This window comes from Bos javanicus, chromosome 3, assembly GCF_032452875.1.
Source record: "Bos javanicus breed banteng chromosome 3, ARS-OSU_banteng_1.0, whole genome shotgun sequence".
NCBI lineage: Eukaryota > Metazoa > Chordata > Mammalia > Artiodactyla > Bovidae > Bos > Bos javanicus.
Window position 1 is genome coordinate 87,709,386 of NC_083870.1, and position 22,939 is coordinate 87,732,324.

Below are 22,939 nucleotides of genomic sequence, written 5' to 3' on the forward strand. Positions count from 1 at the left end.
CACACCCTTGACTGGATCACACTAGTGAAGATGTTCCTAGGCAAGCGGCCTAGCCCATAGTCACGTCCCTCCTCCAGCCACGCGGGGGCACTAGAGCGCCATAGTTCACACGGGACCCCGGCCCTCTGGGAGGACGATCTGGGCGGGTGTGTTGACTGCCCGGTGTGGGCGGAGCAAAAGGCGTCCCGGTTCTTGCCGAGGGCAGGAAGTGAAGAGGCCGGGCTTCTCTGGCGAGGTGTGCGCGTGCGCATAGGTCGAGTCGGCGGACTCCGCTTTTGCTACTGCTGGGGTCTGTCCTGGTGGGGACGCCTTTGCCAAAGAGTGGGCCGGGCCCCGGGGAGGGGACAGAGTACTGGAGTTGGGCCGGAGAGAGCTTTCAGGGGCGCTGGGGTGCGGAGCAAGGACCCTGTGTACCCGGCGGGGTGGGGATGGCGAGGCCTGGGGTAGGGGAGGGACGACAGGGCGCCCGGGCGGGAATAGAGGGGGCGGCGTGTGGAGTCGGGGAAGAGGGGCGAGGGGGAAAGGAGGACGTGGGAGTAAAGCCTCCTTCTCCCGCCTGGTCCCCTTTTGGTGTGAATTGCAGGGACTCCAGGGCGCTGCCGTGTAGCGCGGGAGTTAGACAGGTGGCTGTATTTCCGGCAAGATGACCTCCCTCTCCCAGCCTTCTCGTTTAGGCGTCCCTTTTTAAAAGTTGTGTTTCTAATTAACGTAATATGGCTCACAGTAACACCTTCTCCCGCGGAAAACTGATTCCAACCGATTTAGGCATCTTGAGACTCAAACCTCTTGTACTTCCTCACTCTTAAAGTAGAGAAAAGTTTTCCTACCTAAACCCCAGTGAAAAATAGGAAATTCCCTGTCTGAACAGCTGTAGGGTATTGAAACAATTTCTTCATGAACTTGTCTACAAAAATCACTTTTTGTGCTCTTTAAATAATGTCTCTTGTTTGTGTAATGTGGAACAACAGTTAACAATGTGCATGAGAAATTTTAGTCCAGGGAAATGAAAATACTTGCATTAAGAATTCAGGGATTGATCAGCTATAGTGACTCCAACCAAAGCAACCAAATCCTCACTAAAAGGATTTGGGTTCGTATCCATCATTCTCAGCTGTGGTGAAAGGATGTAGGCTGACATTTGGAAGCCTAAGAACCAAGTCTGTTGCCTTCCTATTTATTATTATTTTTTTAAGCCTTCCATCATGTGTGTACTTTGCTTGAATGATTATTTTAAAGTACATGTCCTATTTTTGCCGATCCGACAGCTGTTGCCATAGAAACTAGAGAAGAAATAGTCATTTTCAGCAGAGTTGTTAAAACTGTCTTCTAGGCTTCAGCTGTGAGTGCCAGTGAGGGCTGTACTTGTGCATTCTGAGATGGTACTTAAAGAATTAAGGATCTGAAATGTTCTTAGAAGCTAACAATCCAAATTGTTTAATTTCCTCACATCATTAATTTAATAATCCTAGAAGTTTGCCAGCTATGTTTGTTGACCTGCTGCTGTTCTTTGAAGAGGATATGTAAGCCCGGATTCTTCTGCTCCGTGTAGTCTAGTCATTGGCTCTTTGAAAATGTATAAATAGACTCCTTCTCCCATTCTCTATCCTTTAAGGATAAAGCAGGGATTACAAACTATCAGGCACTATTTCTGTTCTAAGTGACACTTGTTGGTGATATAAATGATAGTGTTTTTGCTTGTATGTGTAATAGGTATGGTGTTGGGCTTTTGCTTATACCTTCTGTGTCAGAAGAACACTTTACATTTCACGGAAGTCGAGAGTGATGAGCAGGAGTTTGCTTGACATATAAGCAGAGCTAAGCAGTGTAAATAGATACGCGCAGACAGAGATGAGAGGTTTTTTTCTTTCTTTCCGCTGAGAGGTGTAAGTAAATCCGTGGGTCTGGAACTTAGGAGTTGGTGAAGAAAGGGTGGGGAAGGTGCCTGGAGAAATAGTGGGAAGTGGTAATTTGCAGGGTTCGGTCTACAGTATGTAGGAGTTTATTGAAGTGCATGGAAACCAATGAAAATTACAAATACAGTTGGCTTTATTGGCTTGAGGCTTACAACAGTAGTCACACATTCTGTAAAAATGTAAATAGCACAGAAATACAGAAGATGGGAATGCTGAATCCTTAAAACCATCATCCTGCCGCTCCAGATAACCACTGTGAATGCTTTGGTGTATATTCCTTTAGATTTATTTATATTTGTGTATACTGCCATATTTTAAGCTTTACTATTTTTGCAAATTAGGTAGTGATTTTTGTCTGGTTTGTTTTCTGTGGTATCCCTGGCATTCAGAAAGGTATGTGGTATGGCATGTAGCAGGCACTTATTAAATATTTAATGTATGAATGAATAATAAATAATTCAGAGGTCAGAATCAAAAGGGACAAACATGGCAGTCTAGGCCTATGCCCCAAATTTAGGCTGTAGAGTGTACTTAGAAAAAGGGAGTGTGGTTGATAAGTGACTGAAACTGGTCCCCCAGAGTAATGAAAAGAGAATGTTTGTTTTTGCAGTTTGGACTTTTGGTAGAAGACGTTCTATATATAAACCTTAAGTACACTTTCATATTTGAAATCTTAAATTTTTTTTTATGCATCTGCCCAAATGGTATGCATAATAATTGCCTTCCTGAACTATTTTGCTACTCAAAGATATACTTTCTTTTTTAAAATTCATACAGTGTATGGCACTTAAGGCCATGTTTTACTGTCCTTTAATAGTCTTACTAAAGTACTTTCCCCCCAGTCCCAACTAGATTATAACCTCTGTGAGGTCAGGGATTGAATTTTATGCTGTGTCCATAACTCACATACCACCTAGCCAATGAAGAATCTTCCTAGCTACCCAAATACTAATTTTAAAATGATTTCCAGGCCTAAAATATTTTACCACTTTTCAGCTAGGTTCAAAGGAGAAGAAAACTAGAAAATATCTTGTTATTAATGTTAAACTATTATATACAATATCAGCTTCAACTCTACTGATTTAGAATTGGTAGGAATTCAAAAAGGGTTAACTAGAAGTTAACACTTGCTTAGCATGCTCTTTATTCAGATTATACATTAATGCAAGGGCAGAATGTATAAAGTATGTAAAAATGTTGAACAGTATTCAAATAGTTTGATATATAGATAATACTATTTATGAAAATTGATGTTCTGAAGCATCTTTCCAGATAATAGTATATTAACCTAGATGAATTAGATTTATGTATTTTTACCTTCAAGTTTTATTGGGCTTCCCCAGTGGCTCAGCTGGTAAAGAACCTGCCTGCCAATGCAGAAGATGCAATTTTTATTATGAAGATTTTGAAACACTAAAGAAAACTGAAAAACAAATTTAATGGCACGTATATAACCACCACTTTACACAAAGACTGCTACCATTTTTAGTATATCAGCTTTATGTCCTGTGTGTATGTATGTAGGTAATTTTATTATAAAATTTGGAAGTTTCATTCATGATGAAGAGAGTGTTCAGCAAGTATTTCAGGTATAAGATACTCACCTCCATAACCACATCTTTTGTCAACTAAGAAAATAAGCAGTACTTACCTAAAAGAATCTAAAAGCAAATTCATATTCAGATTATTCCAGTAGTTCCAATTGTCTTCTAAGGCTAATTTTTTTCTTTCAAAGTAGGATCTAATCAGAGTTTACACGTTGTGTTTGGTTGCCTCTTTTTAGTATCTTTTAAAAAATATCTTAAATGTATAGTTTATACACAGTAAATTGGACATATTTAAACTGCATATGTTTGGACTTAGTGTATATTTATGAAATCAGCAACACAATCACAATAGTGAGCATTTTAATTGTCCCCCAAACTTTGTAATTCCTCCTCTTGCCCCTCTTTACCTCTCCAACCTCTGATTTCTCTGTAACTATAAATTAGTCTGCATTTTCTACAGTTAATATTATAAAGCTGGAATCATAGAGTATGTTTTTTGGAGGGAGAGTAGTGTTTTTTCCTGTGTATGGGTCTGGCTTCTCTCACTTGCTAGTATGGAGAAATAAAATTGTTTTTGTGTACTGCTCTTGTATTCTGCCACCTTAAGCTCATTCTAATAGTTATTTTATTTATTTATTTTTTTGGTTTGGTTTCTAGATTTCTTTGGATATTTTGGATAGACAGTCATGTTATCTAGGAATAAAGATGATATATATTTCTTATCTGGATGCCATTTATGTACATATTTACTCAATTCAATCACACTCACCAACATCTCCAGTAAAATGAATAGAAGTGGTGGGAGTGGACATCTTTTCCTTGGTCGTGATCTTAGGAGGAAAGTATATCCTTTACCAGCAAACATACTGTTGGATATGCTGCTGCTGCTGCTGCTGTCACTTCAGTTGTGTCCGACTCTTGAGACCCCAGAGACGGCAGCCCACTGGGCTCCCCGTCCCTGGGATTCTCCAGGCAAGAGTACTGGAGTGGGGTGCCATTGCCTTCTCCACTGTTGGATATAGATACCTGTAAATATCTTAGTTTACTGAGTGTTTTTAAAAGATTGGTTGTTGACCTTTTTGGGGGCTGTGTTGGATCTTCGTTGTTTTATTCTAGTTGCAGTGAACAAGGGCTGGCTCTTCTCTTGTTGCAGTGTGTGGGCTTCTCATTGCAGTGGCTTCTTCTGTTGCAGAGCACGGGCTCTAGGGCCTGCAGGCTCAGTGTTGCGGCTCCCAGGCTCTGGAGCACAGGCTCAGTGTTGTGGCTCCCATGCTCTGGAGGACAGGCTCAGTGTTGCGGCTCCCAGGCTCTGGAGCACAGGCTCAGTGTTGCGGCTCCCAGGCTCTGGAGCACAGGCTCAGTGTTGCGGCTCCCAGGCTCTGGAGCACAGGCTCAGAAGTTGCGGCTCCCAGGCTCTGGAGCACAGGCTCAGTGTTGCGGCACGCAGCCTCTGTTGCTCCTTGGCATGTGGGATCCTTCTGGGTAAGGTATTGAACCCATGTCTCCTGTGTTGGCAGATGAATTCCTTATCAATGAGCCACCAGGGAAGCTCCTGGTTGTTGGGTTTTATCAAATGCTTTTTCTGTGTCTTCTGAGATGATCACGTGGTGTTTTTTCAGTTAGGGTGAATTACTTTGATGTATGAATTTTTATTCAGCCTTACATTCCTGGGACAGATGTTGCTTGGTCATGATGTATTGTCTTTTTAATATATTGTTGAGTTAGAATTCCTAAAATATTAAGAATTTTTGTATCTATACTCATGAGGGTTATTATTTTGTGGTCTTTTTGTAATTATCCTTTTTTTTTCTGTCTTTGTTATCAGGTGATGCTGGTCTTAAGGAATGGGTTGCAAAGTATTCCTTTTTAATTTCCTGAAAGAGTTTATATAGAATTGTTATTTCTTCTTTAAATATTTAGTAGAATTCCCCAGTGAAGCCTTTTCGTTCTGAAACTTTCATTGTGGGAAGGTTTTCAACTACAAACTCAATTTAAAGATCGTGTATAAGGTTCTTTAGGTTATTTATTTCTTCTTGAGTGAGCTCTGGTAATTTGTGTTTTTCAGGGAATGTGTCCATTTAATCTAAGGTGTCAAATTTAAGATTTTCTCTTTCATTGGTTTTAAGAAATTTTATATACCTTGGAGTAATTTTCTTTGTGTTTCCAGTGTGTGTGATTTGTTAAACTTCTTGATTTGCAGGTTTACAATTTTCATCAAATTTGGAAAATTTTCAGTCAGTCAGTCACTTTAGTCGCTCAGTCGTGTCTGACTTTGAGACCCCATGGACTGCAGCACACCAGGCCTCCCTGTCCATCAACAACTCCTGGAGTTTACTCAAACTCATGTCCATTGAGTCAGTGATACCATCCAACCATCTCATCCTCTGTTGTCCCCTTCTCCTCCCACCTTCAGCCTTTCCCAGCATCAGGGTCTTTTCAAATGAGTCACTTCTTCGCATCAGGTAGCCAAAGTATTGGAGTTTCAGCTTCAGCATCAGTCCTTCCAGTGAATATTCAGGACTGATTTCCTTTAGGATGGACTGGTTGGATCTCCTTGCAATCCAAGTTACTCTCAAAGGTCTTCTCCAACACCACAGTTCAAAAGCACCAATTCTTCAGCACTCAGCTTTCTTTATAGTCCAACTCTCACACCCAGACGTGACTACTGGAAAAACCATAGCCTTGACTAGACAGACCTTTGTTGGCAAAGTAATGTGTCTGCTTTTAAATATGCTGTCTAGGTTGGTCATAACTTTTCTTCCAAGGAGCAAGTGTCTTTTAATTTCATGGCTGCAGTCATCACATGCAGTGATTTTGGAGCCCCCCAAAATAAAGTCAGTCACTGTTTCCATTGTTTCCCCATCTGTTTGCCATGAAGTGATGGGGCCAGATGCCATGATCTTAGATTTCTGAATGTTGAGTTTTAAGCCAATTTTTTCACTCTCCTCTTTCAGTTTCGTCAAGAGGCTCTTTGGTTCTTCTTTGCTTTCTGCCATAAGTGTGGTGTCATCTTCATATATGAGGTTATTGATATTTTTCCTGGCAGTCTTGATTCCAGCTTGTGCTTCATCCAGCAAGACATTTCTCATGATGTACTCTGCATATAAGTTAAATAAGCAGGGTGACAATATACAGCCTTGATGTATTCCTTTCCCTGTTTGGAACCAGTCTATTGTTCCATGTCTGGTTCTAACTGTTGCTTCCTGACCCGCATACAGATTTCTCAAGAGGCAGGTCAGGTGGTCTGGTATTACCATCTCTTTCAGAATTTTCCACAGTTTGTTGTGATCCACACAGTCAAAGGCTTTGGCATAGTCAATAAAGCAGAAAGGGATGTTTTTCTGGAACTCTCTTGCTTTTTCGATGATGCCACAGATGTTGGCAATTTGATCTCTGGTTCCTCTGCCTTTTCTAAAACCAGCTTGAACATCTGAAAGTTCACGGTTCACGTACTGCTGAAGCCTGGCTTGGAGAATTTTGAGCATTACTTTACTAGTGTGTGAGATGAGTGCAATTGTGCAGTAGTTAGAGCATTCTTTGGCATTGCCTTTCTTTGGGATTGGAATGAAAGCTGACCTTTTCCAGTCCTGTGGCCACTGCTGAGTTTTCCAAATTTGCTGGCATATTGAGTGCAGCACTTTCACAGCATCATCTTTTAGGGTTTGAAATAGCTCAACTGGAATTCCATCACCTCCACTAGCTTTTTTCATACTGATGCTTCCTAAGGCCCACTTGACTTCACATTCTAGGATGTCTGGCTAGGTGAGTGATCATACCATCGTGATTATCTGGGTTGTGAAGATCTTTTTTGTATAGTTCTTCTTTATATTCTTGCCACCTCTTCTTAATATCTTCTATTTCTGTTAGGTCCATACCATTTCTGTCCTTTATTGAGCTCATCTTTGCATGAAATGTTCCCTTGGTATCTCTTAGAATTTCTTGAAGAGATCTCTAGTCTTTCCCATTCTATTGCTTTCCTCTATTTCTTTGCATTGATCACTGAGGAAGGCTTTCTTATCTCTCCTTGCTATTCTCTAGAAAATTCTGGCCATTATTTTTCAAGTGTTTTTCCCTGTGTGCTATCCCTTCCCACTTTTCTTGGAGTCCATTTACTCCTTTTGAGTTATCCCACACCTCATTGATGCTTTATGCATTTCTTACAGTTTATTTTTTCTCTGCATTTGATTTTCGATGGGTTTTATTGTTATTTCAGGTTCATAAGTCTTTATTTCTACAGTGTCTAATTTGCTGTTAGTCTCATCCAGGGTAGTTTTTATTTAAGACATTGTATTAATAGTTTTCCTATCTGGAAATTCAATATCAGTCTTTTGAAAAATTATATTCTTTGTCTCTATATAACATGCTCAAACTTTCCTTTAAGATTTAACACATGTGCAGTGTATATAACTACTTTAATATCCTTGAATTCCCATCTTCATCTCTTTGATTTTGGAGGACCATCGGGCTGCGCTAGGTTTTACCTTTATGCGTAGTGGCCTGAAAACTCTCCAGGCAGGAGATTGGGGTGGCCATGAGGTTCCTTTATCTGTTTTCTCCCTGTCTCTCAGGGATGACTGGTCTTCATTGCCTAATGTCCATATGGTGCAACCTTTGTTTTCAGTTCGGTCACTCAGTCGTGTCCGACTCTTTGCTACCCCATGAATGGCAGCACGCCAGGCCTCCCTGTCCATCACCAACTCCCAGAGTCCACCCACACCCATGTCCATTGAGTCAGTGATACCATCCAGCCATCTCATCCTCTGTCGTCCCTTTCTCCTCCCGCCCTCAATCTTTTCCCAGCATCAGGGTCTTTTCAAATGAGTCAGTTCTTCACATCAGGTGGCCAAAGTATTGAAATTTCAGCTTCAACATCAGTCCTTCCAATGAACACCCAGGACTGATCTGGTTTAGGATAGACTGGTTGGATCTCCTTGCAGTCCAAGGGACTCTCAAGAGTCTTCTCCAACACCACAGTTCAAAAGCATCAGTTCTTCGGCGCTCAGCTTTCTTCACAGTCCAACTCTCACATACATGACCACTGGAAAGATAGCCTTGACTAGACAGAACTTTGTTGACAAAGTAATGTCTCTGCTTTTTAATATGCTGTCTAGGTGTCATAACTTTCCTTCCAAAGAGTAAGCGTCTTTTTAATTTCATGGCTGCAGTCACCATCTGCGGTGATTTTGGAGCCCAGAAAAATAAAGTGTTCCACTGTTTCCCCATCTATTTCCCATGAAGTGATGGGACCAGATGCCATGATCTTAGTTTTCTGAATGTTGAGTTTAAGCCAACTTATTCACTCTCCTTTTTCACTTTCATCAAGAGGCTTTTTAGTTCCTCTTCACTTTCTGCCATAAGGGTGGTGTCATCTGCATATCTGAGGTTATTGATATTTCTCCTGGCAATCTTGATTCCAGCTTGTGCTTCATCCAGCCCAGCATTTATCATGAAACCTTTGTTTTATTTACTCTTTTTAAAAATTATTGAGGTATAGTTGATTTACAATATTGTGTCAGTTTCAGGTATACAGCAAAGTGGTTCAGTTATATATATATATATTTTTTTTCAGATTACCTTCCATTGTAGTTTATTACAAGATATTGAATGTAATTTCTTGCACTATATAGCAAGTCTTTGTTGATTATCTGTTTTATGTATGGCAGTTTATAACTGTTAATCCCATACTGATAATTTATTCCTCCCCTTTCCTCTCCCCAATAATCTTCAGTTTGTTTCCTGTGTCTGTGAATATGTTTTTTGTTTTGTATATAGACTCATCTGTATTGTTTTTTTTAAGATTCTGAATATACGTGATGTTATGTAATATTTATCTTTCTCTGTGTGACTTATTTCACTAATATTCTCTAGGTTCATCCATGTTGCTGCAAATGGCAGTATTTCATTCTGTTTTATGGCTGAGTAGTATTTCATTGTGTATACATATATATACCACATCTTCTTAAGCCAGTTATCTGTTGATGGGCACTTGGGTTGTTTCCATGACTTGGCTGTTGTAAATAGTGCTGCTGTGGGCACTGGGGTGCATGTATCTTTTTTCAATTAGAGTTTTTTCTTTTCTGGATAAATAGCCAGGAGTGGAATTGCTGGATCATATGGTAGCTCTATTTTTAGTTTAAGGAAGCTCCATACTCTTTCCCATAGTGACTGTAACATTTATATTCCCACCAACAGTGTAGGAGGGTTCCCTTTTCTCCACACTGTCTCCAGCATTTATTGTTTGTGAACTTCTTAATTATAGTCATTCTGAGCAGTGAATGGTGATACTTCATTGAAGTTTTGATTTGCATTTCTATAATAATTGGTCCTTGTTGAAAGGACTGATACTAAAGCTGCAGTATTTTGGTCATCTGATGTGAACAGCTGACTCATTGGAAAGTCCCTGATGCCGGGAAAAATTGAGGGTAGAAGGGAAAGAGGGTGTCAGAGGGTGAGATGGCTGGATGGCAGCACCAATACAATGGACTTGAACTTGGGCAAACTTTGGGAGATGGTGACGGGCAGGGAGGCCTGGCATGCTGCAGTCCGTGAGGTCACAAAGAGTTGGACGTGACTGAGTGAACAACAACAATAATAATTATCAGTGTTGAGTACCTTTTCATGTGCTTGTTGGCCATCTGTATGTCTTCTTTGGAAAAATGTCTATTTAGGTCTTCATATTCTGTTCTTTCAGTTGTTTTCAGTGAGAAGATAAGTCCCTTTCCCTCTGTCTTGACCTGAATCAGAAGTGTCAGCATAATATTTGAAAGGAACAAATTGGTATTTTAAAAAATACATTTTGTGTTAGACTTTAGTATTCCATTAAATGCTCTTTGACCTGGTTACTACCAATTACTGAAACTTTCCCTGGTGGCTCAGCTGGTAAAGAATCCCCCTGCAATGTGGGAGACCTAGGTTCAATCCCTGGGTTGGAAAGATCCCATGAAGAAAGGAAAGGCTACCCATTCCAGTTTTCTGGTCTGAAGAATTCCATGGACCGTGTACAGTCCATGGATTTGCAAATAGCTGGACACGACTGAGCGACTTTCACTTTCTTACTTTCAGTCTTGTTTTTGTTTAATCTATTTCTTGTTCCCCAAATAATTTAGCTGTTAAAATAAAAATAGACTTCTTTCAACTAAAATTAAAAAAATGAAAAGAAGCAAAAAGGTCAGATTTGTTGGACATTGGAGGTACATGTTGCTGAGTTTAAAAAAGTTAGTAAAACCTCTTTGGTTTTTGTTGTTAAGAGGAATTGCTGCATGAGTGGTGAGTAGAAACCCAAGGTAATTTGGTTGGAGACGTGTTGAAGGAAGAACTTTTCAATGTGTTACATTTCCAGTTTGGTAATAAATATTTTGCTGGGATTATTTATAGTTTATATTTTGTGTTCCAGATAATCAAGTAAAACAAAAATGAGCTTCATCTATGGACTGCAGTCTGCTGCTAGAAACTGTTTTTTCTTCCGATTTAATTTACTGACCAACTGGAGAAAATGTAACACACAAGCTGTAACCTCACGAGACTTTCATCAAGTGAAAATTAACCATATAGTAAATAAATCTCTGGGCCTGGGAGTAAATCACGGTGATAGATGGACTCCTTTGCCTGAAAACTTTCTCTTCTATAGGACTTTTAATACCAAAAGAAAAGGCTGCCTTTTGAGTTCCAGAAGTAAGGAAATTTGGATGATTAGCCGAAAATGTACTGCATGGACTGACTCTTTTTCAAGACAGCTACCGATGAAGAATGTTCCCGTAGTTCCTGCTCATTCAATGTCGCATCCCTTGAACTGTTTACCCACAAGAGACATCAGGAGTTTCCACACTTCTCCTCGGTGCCAAGCTGCTCCTGCTCCTCTGTTGTTGATGATTCTTAAGCCAGCGCAGAAACTGCTTGCAATCATTGTGGGCAGGTAAAATGCTTTTCAAAATATAAGCTTTTATATTAAAAGTTTGTAAAACTGTACTTTTAAAGAAAAATTGGTAGATTTCCCTCCCATGATTAGCTCAGTTCAGTTTCTAAATAGTTGGTGTGTGTGTATATATATATATATATATATATATATATGCCTTAATAATGTTGAAATCATTTGCTGCATATATAATACAGAAATGTGATCTGTAAGAATTATTCTTATATATATTATCTAGACACTGTTTTAAAGATCTTATAATTACAAAAATCAAAAATATTTATTACAGTTCATGTGTAAGAACCGTACTTAAAACATTCCTTTTTAGTTCATGAAATTTGAGGCAATGAATCATGAAACTGAAGAACTTTGCTCATTTAAGAAAGAACTCCTAGCCAAGTTAACTCTTAATTAGTATTTGTTTATTTTTCTATTCTGTTTCCAACAAATCTTTATTTTCTTTTGGTGATCCTTTATAGCATTTAATGTTTTTAAAGCTAAATAATGCTTTGTATTTAACTTAAAACTCCTCCCTCATAATTAATCTTGTTTTCTCTTATTTGCTCCATGAAGATTGAAGAAAGGTAAAGTTAAGCATTGTCTCCCTATAAACTTATTTCATATTTGATAGCTATGAAGTGCCTTCTAGCTTTTTTACTTCCATAATTATCCACCCAGTTTTCTTTTTATCCAAAATCGAGAACTTGTACTCTAATTTATTGTGTTCTTTATGACTAAGCTTTGGCACTCAGAAAATACACAGTTAATTTAGCTCTCAATTTAAGTATGACTTCGAAGAAAGCTAGGGTTAGGCAGTAGTCAAAGAAGTAAAACCAGCTTTTATTCAGAACTTTTGTGGTAGGAGAAAAGAGACCTCAGTATAGAACCAGAGTCAGTTTTGAATACATCATGGGCTGTGCAGGTAGTGTGGTGGTTGGTAGATGGAAAACTACAGAGGAAACATCAGGAGCCAGGAGGGATTCTACTCAATCTGGTCTACCAGAGTTACTGCCGAAACAGGTGAGAGTGATCAGATACCACCCAACCATGGTGCCTATCCATGGCCTGTTCAGAAACACAACTTCACAGCAAGAGGTGAGCAGTGGGTGAACAAGCAAAGCTTCCTCTGTGTTTAACAGCTGCTCCCCATCACGTGCATTACTGCCTGAGCTTTGCCTCTTATTGGATCAGCAGCAGGATTAGATTCTCATAGGAGCATGAGCCCTACTGTGAACTGGGCATGTGAGGGATCTAGGTTGCGTGTTCCTTATAAGAATCATCCCGAAACCATTCCCTCACCACCACCCCAGGTCCATGGAAAAATTGTCTTCCACAATACCAGTCCCTGGTGCCAGAAGGGTTGGGGACCACTGACCTGGGGGATACTGGAGAAGGCAATGGCACCCCACTCCAGTACTCTTACCTGGAAAATCCATGGACGGAGGAGCCTGATAGGCTGCAGTCCATGGGGTCACTAAGAGTCGGACACGACTGAACGACTTCACTTTCACTTTTCGCTTTCATGCATTGGAGAAGGAAATGGCAACCCACTCCAGTGTTCTTGCCTGGAGAATCCCAGGGACTGGGGAGCCTGGTAGGCTGCCTGTGTATGGGGTTGCACAGAGTCGGACACGACTGAAGCAACTTAGCAACAGCAGCAGCAGCAGACCTTGGAGATGATGAATGATAAGTAACAGGTTAGATATCACGAGTAATCAGATATGGAGGATGAGGGATTCTGACTTAACTGACCTGTGCAGAGATGAACACAGGAGTCTCGAAGTCAAAACATTCATGGGCGTCTAAGTAGAGTTTGGTCCAGGAGAGAATCTTTGTCACAACTCAGCCCAGGCTCTTGGGCTGATAGATCTTTTTCCTCCTTTTAAATTATTTAACTTTTTGTTATTACCATTATAAATCACCTGACATTTTGTTTTAGGTTATGTTTTCATACATTTTAAATAATGGTGTCATAAATTTTTAAATTGGAAATAAGTATACTTCATAGCTTGATCTAAGTCTTTTTAGGTTGAAACACTTTAAGGGCCTTTTAGGTATATCACTTAGCAGGACTAAAATACCTTAAAGAAATTGTTTTATAGAATAAATTTTGTCTAGAGAATGATGTATGTATTTTAAATATTTGTTGTAATTTCACAGATGAACTCATGGGGGAAATTTTTTGTTCAGGTACTGAAAACAGCATTATTATTTTAGTTGCTAAGTCGTGTCCAACTCTGCGACCCTGTTGATTGTAGCCCGCCAGGCCCCTATGTCCATGGGTTTTCCCAGGCAAGAGTATTGGAGTGGATTGCCATTTCCTTCTCCAGGGGATCTTCCAAACCCAGGGACTGAATCTGGGTCTCCTACTTTGGCAGGCAGGTTCTGTACCACTGGGCCACCCGGGAAGCTACTGAAAACATTACTGGTTGTCACAATGTCTGTGAATCCTAGGAAGCAGCAGAGAACGTTGTTGCCTGGTAGAGTTGGACCTCCTCAGATGTTATCATAAAATCTCTGATTTCTTTGTTTACAGTGCCTGTGCTCTTATTACCTCTCCTTTGTCGTGTTCTCTGTAGCTTAGTGGAGTTTCTGCTACTGTGCAATATTTGTTTCTAAAATCAGTGCTGAGATAGTTTCCCTTGCATCTGACTGAAGTACTGGCAGATTGTGCCAGATGTCTGATGTCTGATGAGCAGTGGGGGGACTGGTGGTTAAAGGTGAAGATTCATTGTACCATAAGCCTTCAGTTGTTTATTTGCGCAGTTCATCCCTATTATCACATTGCCTTCCTGATTTTCCTCTTATTAACTCTGTGACCTTGGATAAGTTGTTTAACTTCTCTATGCCTCAGTTTTCTCTTCTGTAACAGGGTTATTATGAAGATTAAATGAGATGACATATGTACAGCAATTAGAAGAGTACCTTGAATGTGCTCATTAGTCAATAAATGTGAACTAATGGTAGAGTAAAACAACTTCTCACTTAGCTCGTTTAAAATAACCGAAGAAGAAAATTCAAATGAACATTAGAATTTTTAACTATAGCTCTGTATAATTGATTGCTTTTTTATCATTCGGCTAAGAATTTTATAAACTGGAAAAAAAACCCATCTATACAGAGATATATGAAAATTCAAGCCTTTGATGACAAAATTTTAGCATAAGCATAAAGTTTTGGTGGTATGTACTGATTTTGTTATCAGAACTTTTTGTTATCAGAATTTTTCTTTTTGCTCTAGGGGCATAAGAAAATGGTGGCAGGCACTTCCTCCTAACAAGAAGGAACTATTTAAAGAAAGTTTAAGGAAGAATAAATGGAAGCTCTTCCTTGGCTTGAGTAGTTTTGGATTGCTTTTTGTAGTGTTTTATTTTACACATCTGGAAGTGAGTCCAGTCACAGGAAGGAGCAAGCTACTGATATTGGGGAAAGAACATTTCAGACTTTTATCAGAACTGGAATATGAAGCAGTAAGTAGAAAGACTCATTTTTTAATTAGATTGCTTGATATAATATTCAAAGCAGGAAAGTTTCTTAAACATGAACAATGCACTACTTTTTAATTTTAATTTCTGATGGGGAATTAGCCTTTTTTCCAAAAAGTCTCAGACCTTTCATGCTTTGTATTCCTGCCATCCACATTGCCTTTCCTCACAACCACCCAGCCAATTCCTGATTGCAACATGTCACCTTAAATGTCACTTTCTCAGGAAAGCCTTCCTCGATTATCCCGACTGGGTTAAGCAGTGAGGCTGTGTTAGGCCCTGGGGGGCATCCTTCATAACAGACTGCATTATGAATCAGTCATTTGTAGCTTGATCACTGCTTGGCTATATTGGGGCTAGGTATCCTACTTTTATTTTCTCTTTGCATACTGTACTTTCCTTTTAAAAACCACTTATCATGAGGGTAGAAGCATCATAATTATTTGCATAATTATTTATTTGCTGATCTGTCTCCCTTGCTAGACTAACTCCAGGGGTTCAAAGAGCCTGTTTTTTCTGTTTATCATTTTATTTTAAGTACTGGTACAGTGTACAAAGTATGCTTACTATGTATTTTTTTTTAACAAATAGATCTATAATTTGAATTTTTGTATCTTGAAAATTAAGTAGAATAACATAGTTCCCCATCCCCTAAACATCAATTGGGGCAGTTTATTATGTATATATTTTCTTTTTCATTAAAAAAAAAAAAAATCTAATCATCTGTTGGTTCCCTGGGCCTTCACTGCCGCATGAGGGCTTTCTCCAGTTGCAGCAAGTGGGAGCTACGCTCTAGTTGCAGTGTGCAGGCTTCCCACTGAGGTGGCTTCTCTGGTTGTGGAGCACAGGCTGTGGGTGCACAGGCTTCAGCGGTTGCTGTGTGGGCTCAATAGTTGCAGCTCCTGGACTCTAGAGCACAGGCTTCTGTAGTTGTGGCCATGGGCTTAGCTGCCTTGTAGTGTATGGAATCTTTCCAGACCAGGGATCGAACCCATGTCCCCTGCAATTGGCAGGCAGACTCTCAATCACTGGGCCACCAGGTTGCCACAGTTTATTATGTTCTTTTTAAAAGTTTTTTAAAAATTATATTCTTTGAATACAAAATAAAGTTGGATTTCAGAAGCCTTAACTCCTTGAAAAGTATAGTAACTCAAGTGAACATCTTACACCCTTAGTGAGTTCCTTGAGGGCAGATCATCTTTCTGTCCCTCATGCTTAGCACACATACGGTATACACACTTCATTTTATTGTGATTTGCTTTATTGCACTTTGCAGATACTGCATTTTTAAACTTAGGAGGTTTGTGGCAACCTTGTGTCAAGCAAGTCTGTCGGCTCCATTTTTCCAGCAGCATTTGCTCACTTCCTATTTGTGTCACTTTTCAGTGAGGCAGTATTTTGAGTCTTTTCATTATTATTTGTTAGGCAAAAGAGATTATGTCTCTCCCAAGGCCTAGGTGATGCTTAGCATTTTTTTTAAGCTATAAAGTGTTCTTTAAGGTGTGTGCATGCACACAATAAACAGTGGGAAACCGAAAATTCTTGTGACTCGCTTTACTAAGACATGCACTTTGTGGTGAATATCTCAGCAAAGATATTGAGAACTGGAACTGAACCCACAATATCTCCAATGTGTGCTATATATGCTAAATTAATATTTGTTGAATTTATAGCCTCACTTGACAACTTTGCTGTGGTTAGATTTTTATATATCAATATTTTTATTAATATATAAAAATACTTATATATTTTTATTGATATATAAAAATATTTATATATTTTATAATATTGAGCTTCTGAGTTTGTCAGTGGAAAGTTACCATAAAAAAGAAATAACAGATTTTTCACTAAAAAGATTGTTCGATTGTTCTTAATAAAGATAAGACCAATCTCTTTTATACAGGTTATACAGAGATTTGAGATGTTTCTTAGAATAGTCTAGTCAGAAGCAAGTTTGACAAAAGTGTTTTATTAAGGTTGATAAAGGCCTAGTGTTAAATTAGTGTATGTTCTACCATTTATATCACTAAGAAGTTAAAAAAAATTACATACATGTACATATATTTTTAACTTATTTTTAGCCTATGCATGTAATACCTGCTTGATATGAAAATTCAAGCACATATTCTTATGGGATTATTATAAAGTACTGTAATTACATATAATCTTGTATCTACTTCAGTAGTGTTCTTTTAAGACAGTTTACATTGGTGACTTGTGCTTTCAGAAAATACTATGTAAAGATTTTAAAATTCATATTCTGTAAAATCTTGTTTGTAATGTATTATCAAGGTTACAGACTTCTTAATTCATATATGAAAGAAATTACACTTTTTTGGAAATTTAGTAGTTTCAGAACATCCTTAATTTTCAAATGGATGTCTGAGGAACTTTACAAATAGCTGCTGCTGCTAAGTCGCTTCAGTAGTGTCCAACTCTGTGCAACCCCATCGACGGCAGCCCACCAGGCTCCCCCGTCTCTGGGATTCTCCAGGCAAGAACACTGGAGTGGGTTGCCATTTCCTTCTCCAACGCATGAAAGTGAAAAGTGAAAGTGAAGTCGCTCAGTCGTGTCCGACTCTTAGCGACCCCATGGACTGCAGCCTACCAGGCTCCTCCGTCCATGGGATTTTCCAGGCAAGAGTACTGGAGTGGGGTGCCATTGCCTTCTCAGTACAAATAGCTGAGGAAAGAAGAAAAGCGAAAGACAGAAGAGAAAAGGAAAGATATACCCCTCTGAATGCAGAGTTCCAAAGAATAGAAAGGAGAGATAAGAAAGCCTTCCTCAGCAATCAATGCAAAGAAATAGAGGAAAACAATAGAATAGGAAAAACTAGAGATCTCGTCAAGAAAATTAGAGATACCAGGGGAACATTTCATGCAAAGCTGGGCACAATAAACAACAAAAATGGCATGGACCTAACAGAAGCAGAAGATATTAAGAAGAGGTGGTAAGAATACATAGAATAACTATACAAAAAAGATCTTCATGACCCAGATAACCATGATGGTATGATCTCTCACCTAGAACCAGCCATCCTGGAGTCTAAAGTCAAGTGGGCGTTAGGAAGCATCATTATGAACAAAGCTAGTGGAGGTGATGGAATTCCAGTTGAGCTATTTCAAATCCTAAAAAATGATGCTGTGAAAGTGTTGTACTCAGTATGCCAGCAAATTTGGAAAACTCAGCAGTGGCCACAGGACTGGAAAAAGTCAGTTTTTATTCTAATCCAAAAGAAAGGCAATACCAAAAAATGGTCAAACTACCACACAATCACACTCATTTCACATGTTAGTGAAGTAATGCTCAAAATTCTCCAAGCCAGGCTTCAAGTACGTGAACCGAGAACTCCCAGATGTTCAAGCTGGTTTTAGAAAAGGCAGAGGAACCAGAAATCAAATTGCCAACATCTGTTGGATCATCGAAAAAGCAAGAAAGTTCCAGAAAAACATCTGCTTCATTGACTACTCTAAAGCCTTTGACTGTGTGAATCACAACAAACTGTGGAAAATTCTTAAAGAGATGGGATGCCAGACCACCTTACCTACCTCCTGAGAAATCTGTATGCAGGTCAAAAGCAACAGTTAGAACCGGACATGGAACAGCAGACTGGTTCCAAATTGGGAAAGGAGTTCGTCAAGGCTGTATATTATCACCTGGCTTATTTAACTTCTATGCAGAATACATCATGAGAAATTCTGGAGTAGACCAAAACAAGCTGAAATCCAGATTGCTGGGAGAAATATCAGTAACTTCAGATATGCAGATGACACCACCCTTATGGCAGAAAGCAAAGAGGAACTAAAGAGTTTCTTGATGAAAGTGATAGAGGAGAGTGAAAAAGCCGACTTGAAACTCAACATTTAAAAAACTAAGATCATGGCATCTGGTCCCGTCACTTCATGGCAAATAAATGGGGAAACAAAGGAAACAGTGACAGACTTTATATTCTTTGGCTCTAAAATCACTGCAGATGGTGACTGCAGCCATGAAATTAAAAGACACTTGCTCCTTAGAAGAAAAGCTATGACCAACCTAAATAGCACATTAAAAAGCAGAGACATCTCTTTGCTGACTAAAGTCCGTATAGTCAAAGTTATGAGTTTTCCAGTAGTTGTGTGTGGATGTGAGAGCTGGACCATAAAGAAAGCTAAGTGCCAAAGAAGTGATGCTTTTGAACTCTGGTGTTGGAGAAGACTCTTGAGAGTCCCTTGGACTGCAAGGAGATCAGACCAGTCAATCCTAAAGGAAATCAATCCTGAGTATTCATTGGAAGGACTGATGCTGAAGCTCCAATACTTTGGTCACCTGATGCGAAGAGCCGACTCACTGGAAAAGACTTGATGCTGGGAAAGATGGAAGGCAGGAGGAAAAGGGGACTACAGAGGATGAGATGGTTGGATGGTATCACCGACTGAATGGACATGATTTTGAGCAAGCTCCGGGAGATTGTGAAGGACAGGGAAGCCTGGTGTGCTGCAGTCCGTGGGGTCACAGAGTCAGAGATAACTGAGCGACTGGAACAGCAAAATTTTTCAAAGTATACTTGGAAGAATCTCTCATGCATATAGCTTCAGAAAAAATGTCTTTGTATGGTGGTTAGTCTTAACACAGTAAAAAGAAAATGATATGCTCATTAGTTCTACAGTTTCAGTAATTTCCTTTCAGTCGGTGTGAATAAGACATTTTAAAATTAATGAAATGTCCTTTTTCTGGTAGAAGTTTAGCTTTCTTATTAAGCATAGGGTGTTTTATGTTATGAAAGAAAGTTTTCATTCATTTTTATTGGAGTATAGTTGGTTTACAGTGTTGTGTTAGTTTCTGCTATATAGTAATTTTTTTTTGTGTTTTGCTTTCTTATATAAAATCTTTATGTTCTCTAGGAAATGCTTTGTTTTCTAAAATATTTAGGAAAGTAGAAATAATATTTAAGCATTTTATTTGTTTATAAGCTAATAGAAAAGATGAATGAAATTTTTATTTCAACCAATTTATAGGAAAAATCTTAAGTTATTAGAACTTACTCCATTTGTGAAAAGCCAAATTTTTGCCTTTGCATAAATAATTCAAATTTGAAAAATTTTGAGTATTTACTATATGCAGATTTTTCCATATTTAAAAATTAAAGTATTCAACAACATAGTGCATATAAATCACTCCTTAAAATAAAGGCTTCCCTAGTGGCTCAGTGGTAGAGAATCCACCTGCCATTGCAGGAGTTGAGGGTTCCATCTCTGGGTTGAAAAGATCTCCTGGAGAAGGAAATGGCAACCCACTCCAGTGTTCTTGCCTGGAGAATCCCAGGGACGGGGGAGCCTGGTGGGCTGCCGTCTATGGGATAGCACAGAGTTGGACACGACTGATGGTACTTAGCAGCAGCAGCAGTGGCTCAGTGGTAAAGAAACCTGCCATTGCAGGAGATGAGGGTTCCATCTCTGGGTTGAAAAGATCTCCTGGAGAAGGAAATGACAACCCGCTCCAGTGTTCTTGCCTGGGAAATCCTATGGACAGAGGAGCCTGGTGGGCTACAATCCATGGGGTCGCCAAGAGTCGGGTACAACTTAGTGACTAAACAAACAACAATAAAAGCAATATAAACATTTTGTAGAGCTAGCACTCTCTTAGAGACTACTTTTCTTTTTAACCTTTCAGTGGATGGAAGAATTTAAAAATGATATGCTAACTGAGAAAGACGCCCGATATGTGGCTGTTAAAGCAGTGGTTCATCATTTAATTGAATGCAATCAAGATATTCCAGGGATCTCTGAGATCAATTGGATTATCCATGTGGTTGATTCCCCAGATATAAATGCCTTTGTACTTCCAGTAAGTAAATGTTACCCAGCCTAATTTTTAATTGTTAAATTTAATGTCCTTATTTGTTTGTTTTTTTTTTAAATGGTGTTCTCATTGCTTGCATTATTTTCATTATGGTGCAGAATGGACAAGTGTTCGTCTTCACTGGACTTTTAAATAGCGTGACTGATATTCATCAGCTTTCCTTCCTTCTGGGCCATGAAATAGCACATGCAGTACTTGAGCATGCTGTAAGTATCTGAAGTGAATGTTCAGTTATTGAAATACTCCTTTGAAGTTAGCAAATTAAATCTTTTAGAGAACTGCATCTTTTCAGTTTTTTTAAATTGATGGTATTTTAGTTTTTAGTAATTGACTTATTCTGTTGCCTCAAAAAGTATGACTGGCTAATTTTGAGAATTTCTATGGTCTTTAGTGTTTGATTCTGAATAATTAGTGTTTCTCTTAAATACTGTTTTTATTACCTGTCTTTTTTGGTAAGAAGTAATTATTCTCAACCTCTAATTATTTCAAATTAGATTTTAAACTTTCCATAATTATTAACATACTTACAATTTAGTCAGAAAATTAACTGTAGGAAAGTGATATTACTATTTAAGTGGTAAGTCAGTTTTCTTGCTTTTCAGAGAATAACTTAGAGCATCTTGGAAAATGTCTAGAATGATATGCTGTATATAATGAAAATGTCTAGAATGATATGCTATATATAATGAATGCAAAGTAATAATGATGATACCTTGCTATTTTACAGTTTACTCAGCTTTTTAATATATGCCTTCTCATTAATAATTTTAATACTGTCCTCATGAGGTAGGTATTTAATATCCTTATGTTATATACAAGAACACTTAACATTTAAGAAGACCTTAAATGAAATGACTAATCTGACAAACTGGCAGAATTGGAACTTTAATCAAGGCTTTGTCTTTGCAAGTCCAGCACTGCTTTCTGTTACCACAGTTACCTGGTTATTTTCAGGTCAATTTATCATACAATATAGGTTGATTAATGCTCTTGTGAATATACACATCTGTTTGACTTGGTATGAATCTAGAAAAATATTTGTTTATTCATATTTTTATTTTGATGCACTAAAAATGTACATGGCTCATTTGTCCGCATGAGTAGAAAAGGTATATTTTCTAATTAAAAGCACAAAGGTAAATACTGAAAGGATTGTAAAATGTTGTATCAGAAATGCAAGTAATATTAACTTCAAGTGGAAAAGATAATGTTATTAATCCTTCTAAAAGTCATCTCAAATTCTGTCTTTTCCTTAGAGTATTAATAAGATGAGGTAGGCCAAAGTTGTGCTCTTCTGGAGTACAAATAGTAATTATTACCTTTATTTCTTCTGAGTTATAGGAAAATTAAAAAAAATTTTTTTCCTTAAACAGATACATGCAAGAATCAATCTAAACAGTTGAAATGCATTATATCTTTCTAGAAATGGTTTCATAACTGCAAAATCAATTTTGGTCATTTTTAGCTTTTAAAAGGTATTCATTTCAGTACATTAATTTTCCTGGATCTAGATCAATGTGTTATTCAGCATAATGTTGTCATCTCTGTCTCTGCAAGAACAAAAATTAGATGAGACATAAAAAGCAAATAGCAGGCTCAAAAATAGGAAATAGTTATTAATATTTCTTTGTTAGGCGTCTTAGCCATTGTCTGTACTATGTTTTCTCTTTCAGGAGTCTCCATTTTTATTTGATCTCGCCTTTTATGTTGTTTTTGTTATTCCACAAATATGGATTTAAAAATTTTTTTTTAGTTTTCTAAGATTATGTAATAGCAATTATATTCTTTAGTAATTACAAGGATTTTCTCTTCTATAATGACTTCATCACTTGGACTTGTATTTTCTAGTGCTAAAATAATTCCGTAATTGTTTTTCATGACTCTCAGTTCTTATAATGAAGCAAAAATTGCTTAGTGAGGGCAGTTTGTATTAAGAAGTATTCTAGGTGGTTATTTTTAGTTGTCAGCCATGTTTCATACACTCAAGTAATGTTTCCTGTATTGTCAGTGTCAGCCCGACAGTAACATTTATTAATCAACAATAGTGGGGAGCGGTGAACAGTCCAGTGCCTTAAACTTATATTTAGATATCGCTATTCAAAACAACCACTTTAGAACTTTTTTTGGTTACTGCTATAAGTAAATACAAAAAAATCTTGTAACTAAATTTCTTGGTGGGCAATATCAGACTGATAAAATTTCAAACTTGCTTGACTTTTCATATATTAGCTCATGAAATC

At 38.2% G+C, this 22,939-nt stretch overlaps 1 protein-coding gene across 5 annotated transcripts in view; it reads left to right on the forward strand.

Annotated features, from left to right (window-relative positions):
- The first annotated feature begins 205 nt into the window (after positions 1–205).
- OMA1 (OMA1 zinc metallopeptidase) overlaps positions 206–22,939 on the forward strand; it is a 100,206-nt gene continuing 77,472 nt past the window's right edge. Inside the window, exons 1-5 of one of the 5 annotated variants that reach the window (XM_061411789.1) lie at positions 206–289; positions 10,854–11,372; positions 14,614–14,842; positions 20,511–20,684; positions 20,798–20,905. In XM_061411789.1, the coding sequence (XP_061267773.1) occupies positions 10,873–11,372; positions 14,614–14,842; positions 20,511–20,684; positions 20,798–20,905 (1,011 nt within the window). In that variant the 5' untranslated portion in view covers positions 206–289; positions 10,854–10,872. Of the gene's footprint in view, positions 300–10,853; positions 11,373–14,613; positions 14,843–20,510; positions 20,685–20,797; positions 20,906–22,939 lie in introns of all 5 variants that reach the window. The other 4 variants (XM_061411792.1, XM_061411788.1, XM_061411791.1 and 1 more) reach the window with 4 other exon arrangements.